The sequence below is a fragment of the Syzygium oleosum genome, unplaced genomic scaffold (assembly GCF_021117445.2).
Source record: "Syzygium oleosum isolate NSW1041296 unplaced genomic scaffold, Sole_v2.1 Sole_v2.11, whole genome shotgun sequence".
Taxonomy (NCBI): Eukaryota; Viridiplantae; Streptophyta; class Magnoliopsida; order Myrtales; family Myrtaceae; genus Syzygium; species Syzygium oleosum.
In genome coordinates this window covers 2,381,592-2,398,451 of record NW_026607495.1, presented here as the reverse complement: position 1 = coordinate 2,398,451, position 16,860 = coordinate 2,381,592, and the positions used below count along the sequence as shown (strand labels likewise).

Sequence of the window (16,860 nt, the reverse complement as noted above, 5' to 3'; positions counted from 1 at the left end):
TTTCATATTGTTTAGGGACTAAATTGAACATGTATCAAAATTTCAAGGATGATATTGAACAAATCAAAAGTTCAGGGACCACATTGCACATTGGATTAAAGTTTAGAGATCATACTAAATAAATTAAAACTTCAAGGACCACATTACACATTTTGCCAAAATTTAGGGTACTGTTTGTGTCATTTTTCCTTCTACTTCTATTGAAGGTTAGGCCTTAGAAAATGTTATTGCATTTTTAGCTTTTTTATGTAATTTTAGAACGTACTTTATTTTGAGATAATACCAATACGAATAAAAGTTCCAAAAAATACTTCTAATATGTTGCTTTGGGAATTAAGAAGGATGTGTTTTTTTTTTAATTTTTAACAGTAGATTGTGTTCTAGATTGGAATAAAAAATTTGAAAAATGCATTCTTATATGACTTTTAGAAGTAGAAAATAGTACAAGAAAGTTTTCTTATTTTCACTCGAAAATTATAAATAGCTTCTAGTACAAGAACGAACACTATTATCTCAGGCTGTGTTTGGTCGTCCGGATTTCTAAACAGGATAGGACTGGATAGGATAGGATAAGAAATCCTGATATTTCTTCATATCCTGTCCACTGTTTGGTGGACTACGGATTTAAAGTCGGATATGATAATTTTTATTTTATTTTTTTGCTATTCACGGGTCCGGAGGAGTCAGTGAAGGAAAAAAAGTCGATAAATTTTTTTGGTGAAAGCTCACAAGGTGTGGGGATGAAGATGACGGCGAGTGGAGCGTAGGGTTTTTGGAAAAATAGGCATTAGAAATCGTATTCGGGTCTATCCTACCCTCTCCCCCGGATTTTTTTATCTTGGCTATATCCAGTCTATATCCGACCTTATCCTATCCTGGACCACCACCAAACACAGGATAGGATAAAACATATCCTATCCTGGCTTTTATACGGTCGACCAAACGCAGCCTCACTGTTTTGTTGGGTTCACCTCGCAACATAATAGTTAAATTTTTTATCTATCAGATAATATTAGTTATTTTTTTTATTTATCGATAAAACGATAAGGATTTTTTTTTTTCCCTGAGAAAGCTCTCTCTTTTTGGACCTAGATGTTTTTTGTTGTACCAATCGATTTGATTTCCATGTTCGTATAGGGATTTCCTAGTCCTTGAGAAATACAATAGTCAGCTCCTTGAAACATTTTTGTGGCTTCTCATTATATACCTTCTGCCACCACCGCCCGCCACCTTTGCCAAAGCGGCCGCCCACCGTTGAGACGCCGCCAACCTCGCCCCTTGCCACCAAATCAACGCAACCCCTCTCGAGGTAAGTACAAGAGGATGTCTCGCCATACATGCCCTCGACGCCGGTGCCGGCAGTTGATTTCAACTCGAGCGTGCGCCAGCGCTGTGCCTCACATCCTTTGTCGCCCCCTCCATTTAAAAGGCAATCTTCCTCTCAACCCACCGTTCGGGCTTGATCTACTCGCCAATCAAGATCAATTCTCTCGCATCAAAACATAGACCGAAGACATGATCACCACTACTTCTCTGCTTCAATACACGCAATATGTTGAAATTCCCACAAAATAATAAAAGAACACATCGTATATCGTTCAATCAACACATACGACTCACAATTCTTTCCTATTTGATTCACTGAAACTTGGACGTAATCACGTTCAATTGGTCTTATATTATAGTCTATCACCCAATTCGAATGAAAGGGAAAATGATTCAAGTGATACATGAATTTTGGCCCAATGTGCAATATCTTCCATGAATTTTTAATTTGTTCAATATGATTCTTGAAACATTGGTAAATGCTCAATCTAATCCCTAGACTATATAAAAATATTCAATTTTGTCCTTTCATTAGTTCAAATTAAATGAAATCTGTTAAAGGTAACTTCCATTCAGTTAAATTTGAATAGTGAAAAAAATCAAGTTACATGCGAATTATCCACGTAAGATATTCATCTAAGTTCATGATATAATAATCCAAGTCACCAAGTAATAGTGGACATGTCAACGTCTTGATATCTTTCCTTTTCTAAAGGAGATAGATAAAAAGATGGACATGTTGACTCATCATTTTTAAAAACACAATTCAACATATAACAATTTAAGCTATCAAATAACATTTGATTTGTCGTTTGAACTAGGGGTGAGCGGTTCCAGATTTCGTACAAAATCCACGTTGGAACAAGTTCCTCATTTTTTAGAATCTGAAACTTATTATACATATCTTGAAACCTGGAACCTACCCTGTCAGGTTCCAGGGACTACCCAGATTCCACCAGTATCATTAATTGAACGATTGCAGTTAAACATTTTCTTTTATGACCATCAATTGCTGCTACAATTTACTCACCACAACTTATATTTAGACACATGAAAAAAACAAAACATTAACAAAGTAAAAGTTTCGGTCATAAAATGAAAGCTCAAACTAGTGGTTCCAGATTATACACTTATCATTGGACGTTATGTTATACCACGGGATCGCGCGAAGACATTGACTAAGAAAAACACAAAAACTTGTTCCTTGTTCTAGGCTCTAGGTTCCAGATTCCACCTACGCAGAATCTAGAACCTACCCTGCATACCTCGGAACCTGAAACCGGACATGTTTCCACCGGTTCGATTTTCAAGTTCCGAGTTATACCTTGGAACCATGCTCACCCCTAATTTGAACAAACAGAAGGTCAACGTTGAACATTCACCAACAATTCATTAACCACATCAAACAAATTAAAAGTCTAAGGATCACATTGCACATCGGGTCAAAGTTCATAGACTTATGTCAACTTATTTCAAACTCCATGTTCCGTGTCGATGGTGGTTAAGCCAATGGTGTCGGGTGTTGGGGTTTAGAACTACGGATTGCATTGGTGAGGGACTCAACAAGCTAAAATCACTGTCTAATAGTAATTTCAAACGATTTATAGAGCTAAGTAAATCATAGCATCATCTTCGCTGAAGTGCAACCAATAGACAAGGTTACTTCATCATTTAGCTAAATAAACACGCCAACAATATGTACAAACTCCGGATGCCCACCTGTGTCACTCCCTTATTTGCAGTACGCAATTCACCGACCGGAGGTTTCGATCAAAGCAATAGATAACGTGGCGATCGCCACAACATCAGCATGATACTTGATACCAATGATCCATCATATTGACACCCTTGTCTTGTGTCGCCTACTGAAGAATGGACGATCTATGTACATGGCGTTATGAATGAAGACGGAAGTGGTGTAGATGTCCTCCAAAAAGGCGAACTTGAAGAACCAGGGATGACTGATGAGAGCATGATTTCACCTATAGCCACATGATGGATGTCCTACTTCAGGAAGATGTTCTAATTTCAGCAAAGACAGCTAATATGACCAAACAAATCAAATTCCCTAGAGCATCCACTGCACTTCTCGCTAAACTCCAGCGAAATGGCGCATCAATCTGAAGCCCGAGGAAGCTTCATCAAATGTTTCCTCAAGTTCCCTCGAAAGTTCTTCCTATAACCCTGAGAACAATGAATAAACAATTTCTCCAGAACTTCAGCAGTCCTAAGTAAAACTCTCACAGCTAAGAGTTCGAAGTCAACTGCGGTGAAGTTGCAAATCCTGATATCTATAACCGATGACAGAAAACACTGAGGCACTGGGTCCAGCGTCCAGCCATCAATTTCAGAGTCCTCGATCAAGCCCTAAATCAGATATATGTATCACTCATCTCTGGTTTAATCTCCGAAATTTTGTTAGCACAAGCCAAAACAGAGAAGGGATGAGAATCAATAATTACAAGATAGTTACCATAGCAAACACAAGACTCCTCAGACAAGGACTTTGGCTGAGCATGACCTGAAGCGCTCTACAATCTAAGTATGTCGGACTGATGTCCAACTTCAATTGGGTAAGGCTACGGAAGACCGGAAAAGAGTCGAGGAGATCTTGTCTCTCATTCATATCCTGACAAGAAAGCCCGAAATATAGTGAATTCCAGGCCAACAGTAATCCGAAACATAAATAAATTGCTCCAAAGAAATGAAGGAAAGAGACGAGATTGAAGATAAAAACAGGAAAGCGTACCCAAAGGCCTTCGTAAAATAAAGTAAGATGTTCTACATTAGAAAGATCCTTTAAGAGCTTAAATACACGGTCGGCACATTGATCAGGTATTTCCTCTGCTGGATAAAACACTGTAATGACAGCTTCAACTAGTGACGATGGACATGACATGGTAAGGTCACCACCACCGTATTGACCAGAATAGTGGAAGGATTTGATTCTAGCTTCATGAATCCGTACTTGGCTGTGTCTATCTAAACCCGCCAAAAAGTCAGGCTCAACTATCGTCAATTTCAAAAGATTGGGAGCACCAATGTTCAAAACCTTGATTTGCCGACCCCTGCAATTCTTAAGAGACAACTCCTCGAGGGAAGGGCATGCAAGCAGCTTCTCGAATGAATTATCATCCCCAAATCCAACATATTCTAGAGTTAAGACCTTCAGATTTGGAAGACAAACTAAAGAAGGAACTCTGAAATTATGAAGCATTTCAAGGTGGAACTCTACAGGAGGATGCATCTCTACAACGAGGCACAAGTGAAGCTCCTGAACTTTGCATCTTATCGCAGCATCGACACAAGTATTTAAGCGAGATTCGCCATCGTCCACATAACATGAAAGAGAAAAGGCTTTCAAAGGAGACAGGTCACGAAACGACAATGCACCTTCCACAAAGTTTAAGAACTGCGACCTCTCCAAGAAATCTTCTTCATCGAAGACGAGGCTAAGAATCGACTTCGACAAATGCTTCCACCTTTTCGACAACACACTCGTTCTCACCGCAGCTTCCGTTGAAAGAAAATCTAGGACGCGTAGGAGAATCGCATCAGGCAGATCGCACAACCGTTTGCAGCTCAAATCTTGAGAGCCAATCAATTCCCTGTACTTACTCGAAACTAGAACGGTTGCATCCACTTCTTCATCATTCTCTCCCATCAATGAAGATTAAACTAAAAGAAGACGACAAAGTGCCCTTCCAACTCTGAATACAACTCTTGGTAGATCAATCACAAGCCCTCCGGTTATAATACCGGTGGGACAAGAAAACCCTGAAAAAAAGAGCATCACAGAACTTTCAGAAATTGATTTCATACCCATAATCTGCCATCAATCTCACGAATTGCATCACTTCAACAAGCACCCACAAACCAATTCACTCCAATACATCAAGAACATGACACGAACTACAGTCTGCCAAAAGCTAAGAGAACCAAAAATGCTTCCGCATCAACCTCATTCACGTGTATTCCTGTGCCTAATACAAGCTAAACCAAACATTACACAAACTACCGAGAAAAAAAGTCGAAATTTGACGCACGCAAGACAAGCAAAGAACGCACTGACGAGACCAATGAGCAAGAAGTGAAAAGGGATCAAGAAAATCTTCGAGCATGAAGTGAAGATCACCTGGGTTTCTCCAAAGGGTCGTCAAGCAATAGCTTTTCGGGGCGCGACAAGATCGAGAGACAGTGGAGAAAGGAGGAACTCAACCTTCTTGAGCCCGGCTACTAAGGCCCGTTTGGTTCAGCATTTCGAAAAAAGCCTTTAGCCAAATGCAAAGGTCTTTAGCCTAAAGGATCTTGAGAAAATGCTAGACTGTTTGGTAAACTATAACTGAAAATGGCTTTGGGGAAATGCTAGACTGTTTGGTAAACATATATTTGCAAAGCTCTTTGGTGTAACCAAATTAAGTATTTTAATTTTTAAATTTTAAAAATTGAAAAAAAGAAATAATGATAGTAACTTTTATATTTTCGCGTTGAGAGCAATGTAAAACATACATATTGACATTTATAGAAAAAACATCACATTCTACAACGTTGCAAGACATTGTTGTACGTTGCTCTATCACTATTTAACCACCAAGTGTGGATTTTTTTGGAACGATTGGGTTGTGGCCGTGTAATTTGATTCATTCAGGAAGGTAAAATTTGCAAACGAAACCAGGGAGTCATTTTCTTTATTCTTACATGAAAACCCCTACAAACAATACCATGGCTATCTTACCCGAAAACCCCTGCAAAAATCTTTTACTGCTGGGGGAATTTGACTATAAGAAAGTCATTCCATTACAAGACTAACCACTGGAATACATAATAAACATGTCTTCCGTATTACAAAATACACAACCCTGAAGCTGAACATGTCAGACTCTCTAGTAGTTTTCCGTCCGCTTAATATTACAAACCTCCTTAACAACTAAAAGAGGATAAAAGGCGAATATAAAAATATATAGACCTGATAAATTTATACAAACGGGAAAATGGGGCAAAGGTGAATAGAATTTCTATATATCCATAGTATAAAAAATATTTTCCTCAAATAACAAAGTTCTTAAATAAAAAATACAAAATAACAAAAAAATAATGGATAACTTTAGTTTTTATTTATTCCTTTTTTTGATTATGCATTTGAATTTTTTTTATATCTATCATATATATTAATATGTATATTTATTACATATTTTAGGTATATTAATATAGTTTATTATTTGATAAAAGTTTAATTAAGGAATGATGGAAGGGAATAGAAAGAAATAAAAAAGAGAGGAGAAATAATTAAATAAAAATCAAGTAGAAGAACTCCGATTTTAAATATACAAATTCAAACTTGAAACGGATTTTTTCAATTCTCCCCATCTTTTTCTTCTCATGACGTTTTACGACTCATCCGTAATTCTTTGTTCACGTCAAAGCTCCACGACCACAATGAGAAAGTCGAAACTCCTTCTCCACCGTAGCTTTGGGTGCATTTGGTTCGGCTTTTAGGAAAAGCCTTTGAAGAAATGCGAAGGCTTTTAACCTAAATGGGTTTGCTGAAATGTGTTTCACATCAAAAATCCACAAAAGTAGTAAAAGAGTCGAAGCTCATTTATTTTTTTGTAGCTCTGCTGTTCATATTGAAGTTTCAGGGATTGTTATGTGGCCACTAGATTGGAGGATGGAATATTGGATCCTCCCCCTCCTTGCTTCTCATCATCACTCAAGAGAGTCAGTGTAGGTGAGTTTGTGGGCACAGAGGAAGAGACGTTAGCTTTAAGGATTTTGCTTAGGACTGCTATAGTCCTAGAAGAATTGGTCCTACAGTGTTCCGGAGATCATCTCAGGGGTTTTGATGAGTACTGGATTGAATACCTGGCGGACCTAGATCGCCCAGAACACTGCAGATTACATTTAGTTTGCAGTTTCCCTGCCCTAGGGCAGGATGGCGAACGGCTTTTTGTTATTTGAGCCTTCCAGGCATCTACAGCAGGGGTCCTAATGTCCCTTTGACTTCTTACTGTGTTTAGTCTGCTTGGATCAGGCTCTTTCATTGTTTCCTATATGGTACAATCTCATTCTGTCATATCACAACGTCGTATAAAAGCTCATGCTTGTTAACTTTCAATCTGGTGGTGTTTCTTTGCTTTGCTTTGAACAGTTACATTGAGACACTAGGACGTGTACCTCAAGGGTATAATCTTGCATACGCGGACATAAACTTATATTGAGTTTCCGGACAAAATTTGACCAGTAGAAAAATGATTGCAGCTAATTTGGTCGTGCCGTCGCTTCATTTGTACACAGCATCTTTTATGGTCCATTAACCGAAAGGATGCCTGCCGATCGAAAGAATCGCACACTTAGCAACTGTTTGATGTTTGGCGATTCTGCCGTTTTCTTTCGCAATTGTTCATCTGGTAAAGGGTGTTGTTGATCCTGGCCCTTTTTGGCGTGGGGGTCAGTAGCTGTTAGGGGGCTAATTCCACAAAGAAACACCAACTTTATCTTGAGTAACAATTATGGTTCAAACTTTTTGTCTTTGTAAAAATAGACAATTTTTACTTGAGTTTCAAATCTGGCCTCCTTGATTTAAAATTTTCAAATTGTTTGGGCCAAATTTGGAATTTCAGTAAAAGTTGATGATTTTTTATGAAATAAAAAAAGTTTAAGCTAGAATTGTCACTCAAAATTAAGTTGATGCTTATTTTTTGGAATTAGGCTTTTAATTATGTGTTTTTTTTTTCCTGGTGTTTGGTTAACCTAGTAATCAGTAGTTAGAAGTAATGTTTGTTGGCCGTCGGTAGCTGCTAATTAGTTAGCTTCCATTATCATTCTCAACTTTTATTTGTCTATTTTACAAGTACCTCAAATGTATCAATCCTCCTATGAATTTACCAATCTTTATTCGTTCTACTTACCAATCTTACTCTCATTTGGTAAATAGCTAGTTTTGATTTACCAAGTTGTTTATCAATATTGCTTTCTTAAAAATTTATCAACTCTTTTGTTTGAGTTACTAACTTGTATTTGTCTTGCTTGCCACCCCGTTGAATCTACCAGCTCTTTTTAAAATTACCAATTTTAGTTGGAGTAATTACCAATTTTGATCCGATAAGGGTACCGATAAGTTTTGCATTACTAACTCTTATTCGAGTTAGTGATTAACATGTATTTCATTTTTCTCAATTACCAATTCCTCTATCTTTGACCAAAAAAAATAGAAACTTATTCGTATCTTTTACAAATTTTCATTTACTATATACGAGCAAATAAATTTACCAATCACTTTTCGCCGATAAGCTGACTAACTCTCATTTAAATTACTTAGCAATGTATATCGGTTTCCTTCTATAGTTACCAACTTTTATGCTGAATTACCATTTTAATTTACTTGTCAACTTTAAAATATATTAACTGTTCTTAGGAATTATCAACCTCAATTAGAGTGATTATAAACTTTTCTCCAATTAAATTATCAACTAGTTTTGTTTTACCAACTCATATTTGAGTTAGTTATCAACTTCTCCAATTTTTGGTTAAAAAAAGTTTCTCTTATTATTTACCAACTTTGATTTACCTTTCTTATGATCGACTTAAATCTACCAACTTTAAGCTTATCAACTTTTGTTTGCGTCACTTCTAAACTTTTTTTTCTAATTAAATTATTAACAGGTTTTTGGGTTATTAACTCTCATTTGAATTGTTTACACTATATATATATATATATATATATATTTTTCCCTTCAATTCATCAATTTTTTTATTGAGTTGCCAGTTTTATTTGCTTCACTAATTGACTTTTTAAATTTACCAACTCTCTCAATTAGAATGGTTACCAATTTTTCTCGGCGAAATTATCAAAAAAGTCTAATACATATTCACTTGTGCCAATTTAGTCCAAGACATTTTCATTTGCACATTTTTTTTAGCAAAATTTTGATCAATTTAATCCCAAACCTTTTGACAATTTGCCAAGTAAACCTTTCAAAATGTGCCAATTTAGTCATAAACAATTTAATAATTTGCGAATTTAGTCGTTCTGGCAAATTTTGGCCAGAAATAGCTAACATGGCGGTCTAGTCAAAGCCGATCATCCTATGTGGCACAACTGGCATTAATTAAGATAATTTTTACAATTTTTTAAATTTTCAAAAAAAAATTTCTTTTTTGTTTTCCCAACCTTGGGCCAACGAGGACCGCAACCCTTGCCTAGTCGAGGCGAGGGTTGTTGGCCTTCGCCTGTGGCCAACGACCTCGCCAGCTCAAGGTGGAAAAAAATAGAGTAAAAAAGAAAAATAATTAAAAATTTCAAAAAAAATTACAACATTACAAAAATTGTCCTTGTCGACGCCGGCCACGCCACATTGGACGGTTGGGGATAACTAGACCGCTATGTTAGTGATTTTTGGCGAAAATTGACTGGAATAAATAAATTGGTAAATCTTCAAAAGGTTTGAGACTAAATTGACAAATTATCACATGCTTTAAGACTAAATTGGCACAATTGAAAGGTTTAGGACTAAATTGATTAAATTGGTCAAATTAAAAGGTTTAGGATTGAATTTACACAAATGCAATATGTTTGACTTTTTTGATAATTTTCCCATTGTTCTCTAATCAAATTACCAACTAGTTTTGTGTTACAAACTTTTGTTTGATCAATGACCAAAGTTAATTTGGTTTTTTCTTTTTAATTTACCAACTTCTCTTTTCTTTGATAAAGAAAAACTGCTCTTATGTTTCAACAATTATTATTTCCCTTTCTTTGCAACGCATTAAATTTACCTTTCTTAGCAACGCATTAAATTTTTACCGATTAGGTTACCAAATAATTTCAGATTACCAACTCTTATTTGAGTTCTTTACCAACGTTTATTTGTTCTTTTAATTTACAAACTTTCTTTTTTTGGTCGAACTAACTTTTTTGTTGAGTTGACACTTTTATTTGCCTTACTTAGCAATCCTATTCTACGATTAGATCACCAACCAATTTTTATTTGCCTTACTTGCCAACCAATGTATAATCGACTATAGACTTTTAATTTGTTCAATGTAGTCCCTGAAATACTGGGAAAACTTCAATCTAATCCCTAGACTATATAAAAATACTCAATGTTGTGTTTCTGTTAATTCAAGTTAAATGGAATCCGTTAATGTAACTTTCAATATGTTAAATTTGAACGATGAACAAAAAATAAGTTATACATAGATTATTCACGTAGTATATTCATCTCAATTCAGGATGTAATAATCTTTGTCCTCGAGTAATGTCGCGACCGACCTCGCTTTTTTTATTGTCAACATGCAAAAAGGGGGGACTCACCTGATACGTGCTAAGTCTAGGTTCGGGACTTAACTCGGGGTCTCCCAAGCCGATACCATATCGCGACTTAGGGTTTAGGTTTGTTAACATGCAAGTAGTTTATATCAAGGAGTCGCCATTAATCGATTTGGAGTGGGTCGATTAGAAACCCGAATAAGGTGATGGGAGAATCACCCTATTCCTACGAATCAGAGATTAAATGAGTTCTAGGACTTAGTTACATTAGTTGGATAACTAATGCCCTTTCGGTACCTTTTTACCGTTATTCATTTCTGAAAATATTTGTCAGGCAATTTGGATTGATTTTAGGACCTTTCTCCTAACATGTGAGGTAGTCAAACGAGTGCATAATTATAAACGATTAGCCGTCAAAATAGATATGCAGCCTAAGATTTTAGCCCTAACTAAGTCAGATGACATTCAAAACACAACAGTTCATGTAATTACATTTTAATTAAAAACATGCATAATAATAACAAAACAGTAGTAAAAAAAAGACATGCAAAATATACTGCATAACCCTATAGGCTTATCTAATTTAAACATGACAATTTTTTTAATTATAACAACATGCATAATAATACAATAATAAATTAAAACATTCGGATATATAACATAATTTAGAAAGAAATTTTTTTTAAATTTTTTTTAAAAAAAATAAGAAGTAAATACGGAAGAAAAAAGAAAAAAAATTTAAATTTTTTTATTTTTAAAAAAAAATTTAAATTTTTTTTTTAAAAATAAAATAAAATAAAAATATAATATTAAAACCGGGTCGGGTCGGGTCGGCGGATCCGGGTCGGGTCAACGGACCCGACCCATCGCGTTGACCCGAGTCGGATCTCCGGATCCGAACCGGGTCAGGGTCAACCCGGGTCGTTGACCCGGATCCGACCCGACTCCTCCCCCTTCACAGACCTGGCTCCTCCTGCTCTGTTTTTCCCTACACTGCGGAGACTCGCCGGAGGCGACTGAGACGCCGCGCATCTCGACCCAGAAACGCCTCGTTCCGGCGTCGCCCTAGGCAGCCCAGACCGAGACTCGATCTCCACGTGAGTCGTCGTTCTCCGGTCGGCTTCAATTTCGGCGAAAACAAAGGGATAAAACTGGATCTCATTCGGGCATTTTAACAAATAGGTGGTATGCACGACTAAAAACAGGGAACTCCGACCTGTTTCAGGACTCCGGCTTACTCCGGCGGCCACAGATCAATCCTGACGGCGACTATGGACCGGGAGGAGGATCAGTATGGGCTGGGATTCGCGTTTAACGGCCGGCGCGAGTCCCGGCCAATCGACGCACAAAAACAGGGGAGAAACAGGGGAAAAACGGAGGCTGAGTGGACTTACCGGTCGAGGCGTCAGCTCAGTGGATCGCAGCCGACTCTGGCTCAACGAGGAGGCTCCTGTGACTTGGTTCTTCAACCTCCAGATGAAAAGAGCGATCTTTTTCGCTCAATCTCTCCCTTTCTCTCTCGGTTTCTCTCTGTGCGCTGCCCTTTCTTCAAAAGGCCAACCGAACTGGACCGTCTCCCCCTGCAGAGCTCCCTCTCCTCTTCTCTTTATGGCCGCGGTACGAGCACAGCGGTCGCCGGAAGAGCTCTCAGTCTCTCTGTCTCGCTCAATCTCTCTGAGTCTCCCTCACGGCCTCTCTGTTCTTGCTCACCAAAACCGAACCCAGCCCACTTCTCTCTCTCCTCTCGCTGGCCTGTATAGCCGACGACGACGTCACTCTCTGCTCCATTAAATCGCTCTGCCACGGCCTGCACCGGCCTACTCTGTTGGCTTGACTTTGGTGGCCGTTTTAGGCCGGTGCAGGGGAGATGTTTGCTCCTCTGCATCTCACTTCCATGGCAACGAGGAGAGGAAGAGGAGAGAGGGAAAGGGGCTGGGCTGAGCTGAGCGAAAGAGGAAATGGCTGGGCCGTGCGCTGGCGGAGGGGAAGGCCGTGGTTGGCGGTCGTTCGTCGCGCGAGAGAGAGAAAGGGAGAGCTGGCTTGCGCAAGGAAGGAGGAGGAACGGCTGGGCTGAGCTGGGCCGAGCTGGGCCGGGCAGGGCCGGCCCAATCCCGCGCGGAAGAGAGGGAGAAGAGAAGGTTGGGTTGGGTTGGCTTCGGCCCGGCCCAATCTGATTTTGATTTTTTTTAATTTTTTAAAAGTTTTTTTTTAAAGAAAAATACATTCTTAGTAATGCAAAATGTACCTTTGTCTATATGCAATGCAATTGAAATTAAAATATATATTTTGGTTTAGGAATTAAGGACATTAACCCCTAAATTTTGTGTAATTAATTTTTTTGGACAATTAAAAATAGGTGTCAACAAGTAATGATGGACATATTAACGTTCTAATTTCTTTTCCTTTTCTAAAGTAGATGGATAAAATGAGAGATATGTTAACATGTCATATTTAAAAATCCAACTTAACATATAATAATTCGAGTCATCAAATATCGTCCGACTTGTCATATGAGCAAATAGAAGGATAACGTTGAATATTCACCAACAATTCAAGAACCGCATCAAACAAATTAAAAGTTCAAAATTCACATTGCATATTAGGTCAAATTCAAAGACCATTTGTGTTAACTTCTCCTGAAAGAAATGATTTTAGGCTTCATGTCCCATGCGGTAGTGGCTGAGCCAATGGTGTTGGGTGTAGAAACTACGGTTTGTATTGGTGGGTGGGCCTCAATAAGTTGAAACTACAAATGATAGAGCTGAAAGAATCATAGCATCAGTTTCGATGAAGTGCAACACTTAACCAAGCTTATTTCATCATTAGCTAAATAAACACGTCCACGATATGTACAAACTTGGTATGCCCACCTATGTCACTCCCTTATTTCCAGTACGCAATTCACCAGCCGGAGATTTCGGTATTCCCTTATGGCGATCACAACAACATCGACATGATACTTGATAGTTGATACCAATGATCCATCTTATTGACACCCTTGTTTTGTGTCGCCTATGTCTGAACAATGGACGATCTATTTTGATGGCGTTATGAATGAAGACGGAAGCGGTGCAGTTGGTCCTCCAAAAAGGCGAACTTGAAGAACCAGTGATGAGAGCATGATTTCACCTATAGCCAAATGATGGATGTCCTACTTCAGGAAGACGTTCTAATTTCAGCAAAGACAGCTATTATAATAATCCAAACAAATCAAACTCCCCAGAGCATGCACTGCACTCCTCCCTGAAGTCTAGCAAAATCGCGCATCGATCTGAAGCCCGAGGAAGCTTCATCAAATGTTTCCTCAAGTTCCCTTGAAAGTATTTCCTATAGCCCCGAGAACAATGTATAAACAATTTCTCCAAAACTTCAGCAGTCCTAAGTAGAACTCTCACAGCTAAGAGTTCGTGGTCATCTGCAATGAAGTTGCAAATCCTGATCTCTTTAAGCGACGAGAGAAAACACTGAGGCACTGGGTCGAGCGTCCAGCCATCGATTCCAGAGTCCTCGATCAAGCCCTATATCAGATATATGTATCACTCAGCTCTGGCTTAATCTCCAAAATTTCTATAGCACAAGCCAAAACAGAAAAAGGGATGAGAATCAATAATTACAGGATAGTTACCGCGGCAAACACGAGACTTCTCAGACAAGGACTTTGGCTGAGCATGACCTGAAGCGCTCTACAATCTAAGTACGTCGGTCTGATGTCCAACTTCAATTGGGTAAGGCTACGGAAGACTGGAAAAGAGTCGAAGAGATCTTGTCTCTCATTCATATCCTGATAAGAAAGCCCAAAATATAGTGAATTCCAGGACAACAGTAATCCGAAACATAATAAATTGCTCCAAAGAAATGAACGATAAAGACAAGATTTGAAGATAAAAACAGGAAAGCGTACCTGAAGGCCTTCGTAAAATAAAGTAAGATGTTCTACATTAGAAAGATCCTTTAAGAGCTTAAATACACGGTCGGCACATTGATCAGGTATTTCCTCTGCTGGATAAAACACTGTAATGACAGCTTCAACTAGTGACGATGGACATGATATGGTATGGTCACCACCACCATAATGACCAGAATAGTGTAAGGATTTGATTCTAGCTCCATGAATCCGTACTTGGCAGTCTCTATTCAAACCCGGAAAAAAGTCATATTGAACTATCGTCAATTTCAAAAGATTGGGAGCACCAATGTTCAAAACCTTGATTTGCCGGCCCCTGCAATTCTTAAGAGACAACTCCTCGAGGGAAGGGCACGCAAGCAGCTTCTCGAATGAATTATCATCCCCAAATCCAACATATTCTAGAGTTAAGACCTTCAGATTTGGAAGACAAACTAAAGAAGGAACTCTGAAATTATGAAGCATTTCAAGATGGAACTTTACCAGTGTTTCACACCTGAATATACAACAGGGCAACGTATACTTAACAGGAGAATGTATTTCTACAAGGAGGCACAAGTGAAGCTCCTGAACTTTGCGTCTTATCGCAGCATCGACCCAAGTATTTATGCGAGATTCGTCATTGTCCACATAACATGAAAGAGAAAAAGCTTTCAAAGGAGACAGGTCACGAAACGACAATGCTCCTTCCACAAAGTTTAAGAACCGCGACTTCTCGAAGAAATCTTCTTCATCGAAGATGAGACTAGGAATCGACTTCGACAAGTGCTTCCACCTTTTCGACAACACACTCATTCTCACCGCATCTCTCGTCGATAGAAAATCTAGGACGCGTAGGAGAATCTCATCAGGCAGATTGCACAACCATTTGCAGCTTAAATCTTGAGTGCCAATCAATTCCCTGTACTTACTCGAAACTAGAACGGTTGCATCCATTTCCTCATCATTCTCTCCCATCATTGAAGATTAAACTAAAAGAAGACGACAAAGGCCCTTCCAACTCTGAATACAACTCTTGGTAGATCAATCACAAGCCCTCCGGTTATAATACCGGTGAGACAAGAAAACCCTGAAAAAAAGAGCATCACAGAACTTTCAGAAATTGATTTCATACCCACAATCCGCCATCAATCCCACGAATTGCATCACCGCAACAAGCACCCACAAGCCATTTCACTCCAATACATCAAGAACATGACACGAACTCAGGCTGCCAAAAGCTAAGAGATCCCAAATGCTTCAGCATCAGCCTCAGCCTCATTCACGCATATCTCTGCCCCTAATACAAGCTAAACTAAACATTACACAAACTACCGAGAAAAAAAATCGAAATTTGTCGCACGCAAGACAAACAATGACCGCATTGACGAGACCAATGAGCAAGAAGTGAAAAGGGGTCGAGAAAATCTTCAAGCACGAAGCGAAGATTACCTGGGTTTCTCCAAAGGGTCGTCAAGCAATAGCGTTTTGGGGCTCGACAAGATCGAGAGATGGTGGAGAAATGAGAGAAACTCAACCCTCTTGAGCCCCTTCTATCAGGGGTGTTAAGCTCGCCGGCACCCGTGCGCTACTCAATCCGACTCACGGAATTCAAAATCGATCCTTTTTCAAGTTTCGGGTAAGTCAATTTTTTTTTTGGTCAATAGTAACTCAAGTTTACGACACTTGTTTATGTTTGACTCTAATTTTTAGTAAAATATATCTGAGTCTTTTGTCTCTTGGAAAAACTTACTTCGAAGATTTGTACATGCATTTCAGTCTGGCATTTTAACAAATACACAGTGATCAATTCGAGAGGAGATCTAAACGCAACATCGAAGAAATTATTACGATCTAAGCATATCACAACAACATCAAAATAAGTGAAGATCGCTAACAAATCCTAAATTGAAAAGTATTTCACATAAATCTCAACTAGCCTCTACTTTGTACAAAAAAGGGCCAAAAACAAAACATTGAGTATTTACCTTGATGAGATGCGATTGCGGTCACGATCGGCTGTTGAACTGGGGAGAAGAGGCAAGAGCAAGAGTAAACTCTCGAGATGAGACCGCACTGCGAGATTGAGCGTCGAGCTGAGTGGAGGCGACGTGCGCATGAGACTCGAGAGAGCTATTAGGGTTTCAAGTCTTTTGACTCAACTTTTGGCTCTATTTCCACCATTTATATAACTAGGAGTGTGTAACGGACCATCTAAACCGGGAACCACCCGGTTCGAAGCGGTTTCCAAGAATGTCGGTCCGATTTCCGGTTCCATAAAATTATAACCGGTGGCAGGTGGTCCGGTTCCCGATTTCAAGGTGCGAATCGGACCGACCAAACCATCCGGACTGATTTTTTTTTTAATAGAGAAATCAAAATA

The 16,860-nt window shown here is 38.7% G+C and overlaps 1 protein-coding gene and 1 pseudogene across 1 annotated transcript; both read right to left on the bottom strand.

Annotated features, from left to right (window-relative positions):
- Positions 1–2,780: 2,780 nt before the first annotated feature.
- On the bottom strand, positions 2,781–5,557 carry LOC115688106 (FBD-associated F-box protein At5g18780-like; annotated as a pseudogene).
- An 8,112-nt stretch (positions 5,558–13,669) lies between these two features.
- LOC115688105 (F-box/LRR-repeat protein 13-like) lies at positions 13,670–16,229 on the bottom strand. The gene is made up of 4 exons (XM_030613848.2): positions 15,930–16,229; positions 14,496–15,567; positions 14,220–14,375; positions 13,670–14,112 (listed from the first exon to the last, which is right to left on the bottom strand). Exons 2-4 carry the CDS (start codon positions 15,456–15,458, stop codon positions 13,786–13,788), a joined length of 1,446 nt encoding a protein of 481 aa, XP_030469708.1. The 5' UTR covers positions 15,459–15,567; positions 15,930–16,229; the 3' UTR covers positions 13,670–13,785.
- Between the last annotated feature and the right edge of the window lie 631 nt (positions 16,230–16,860).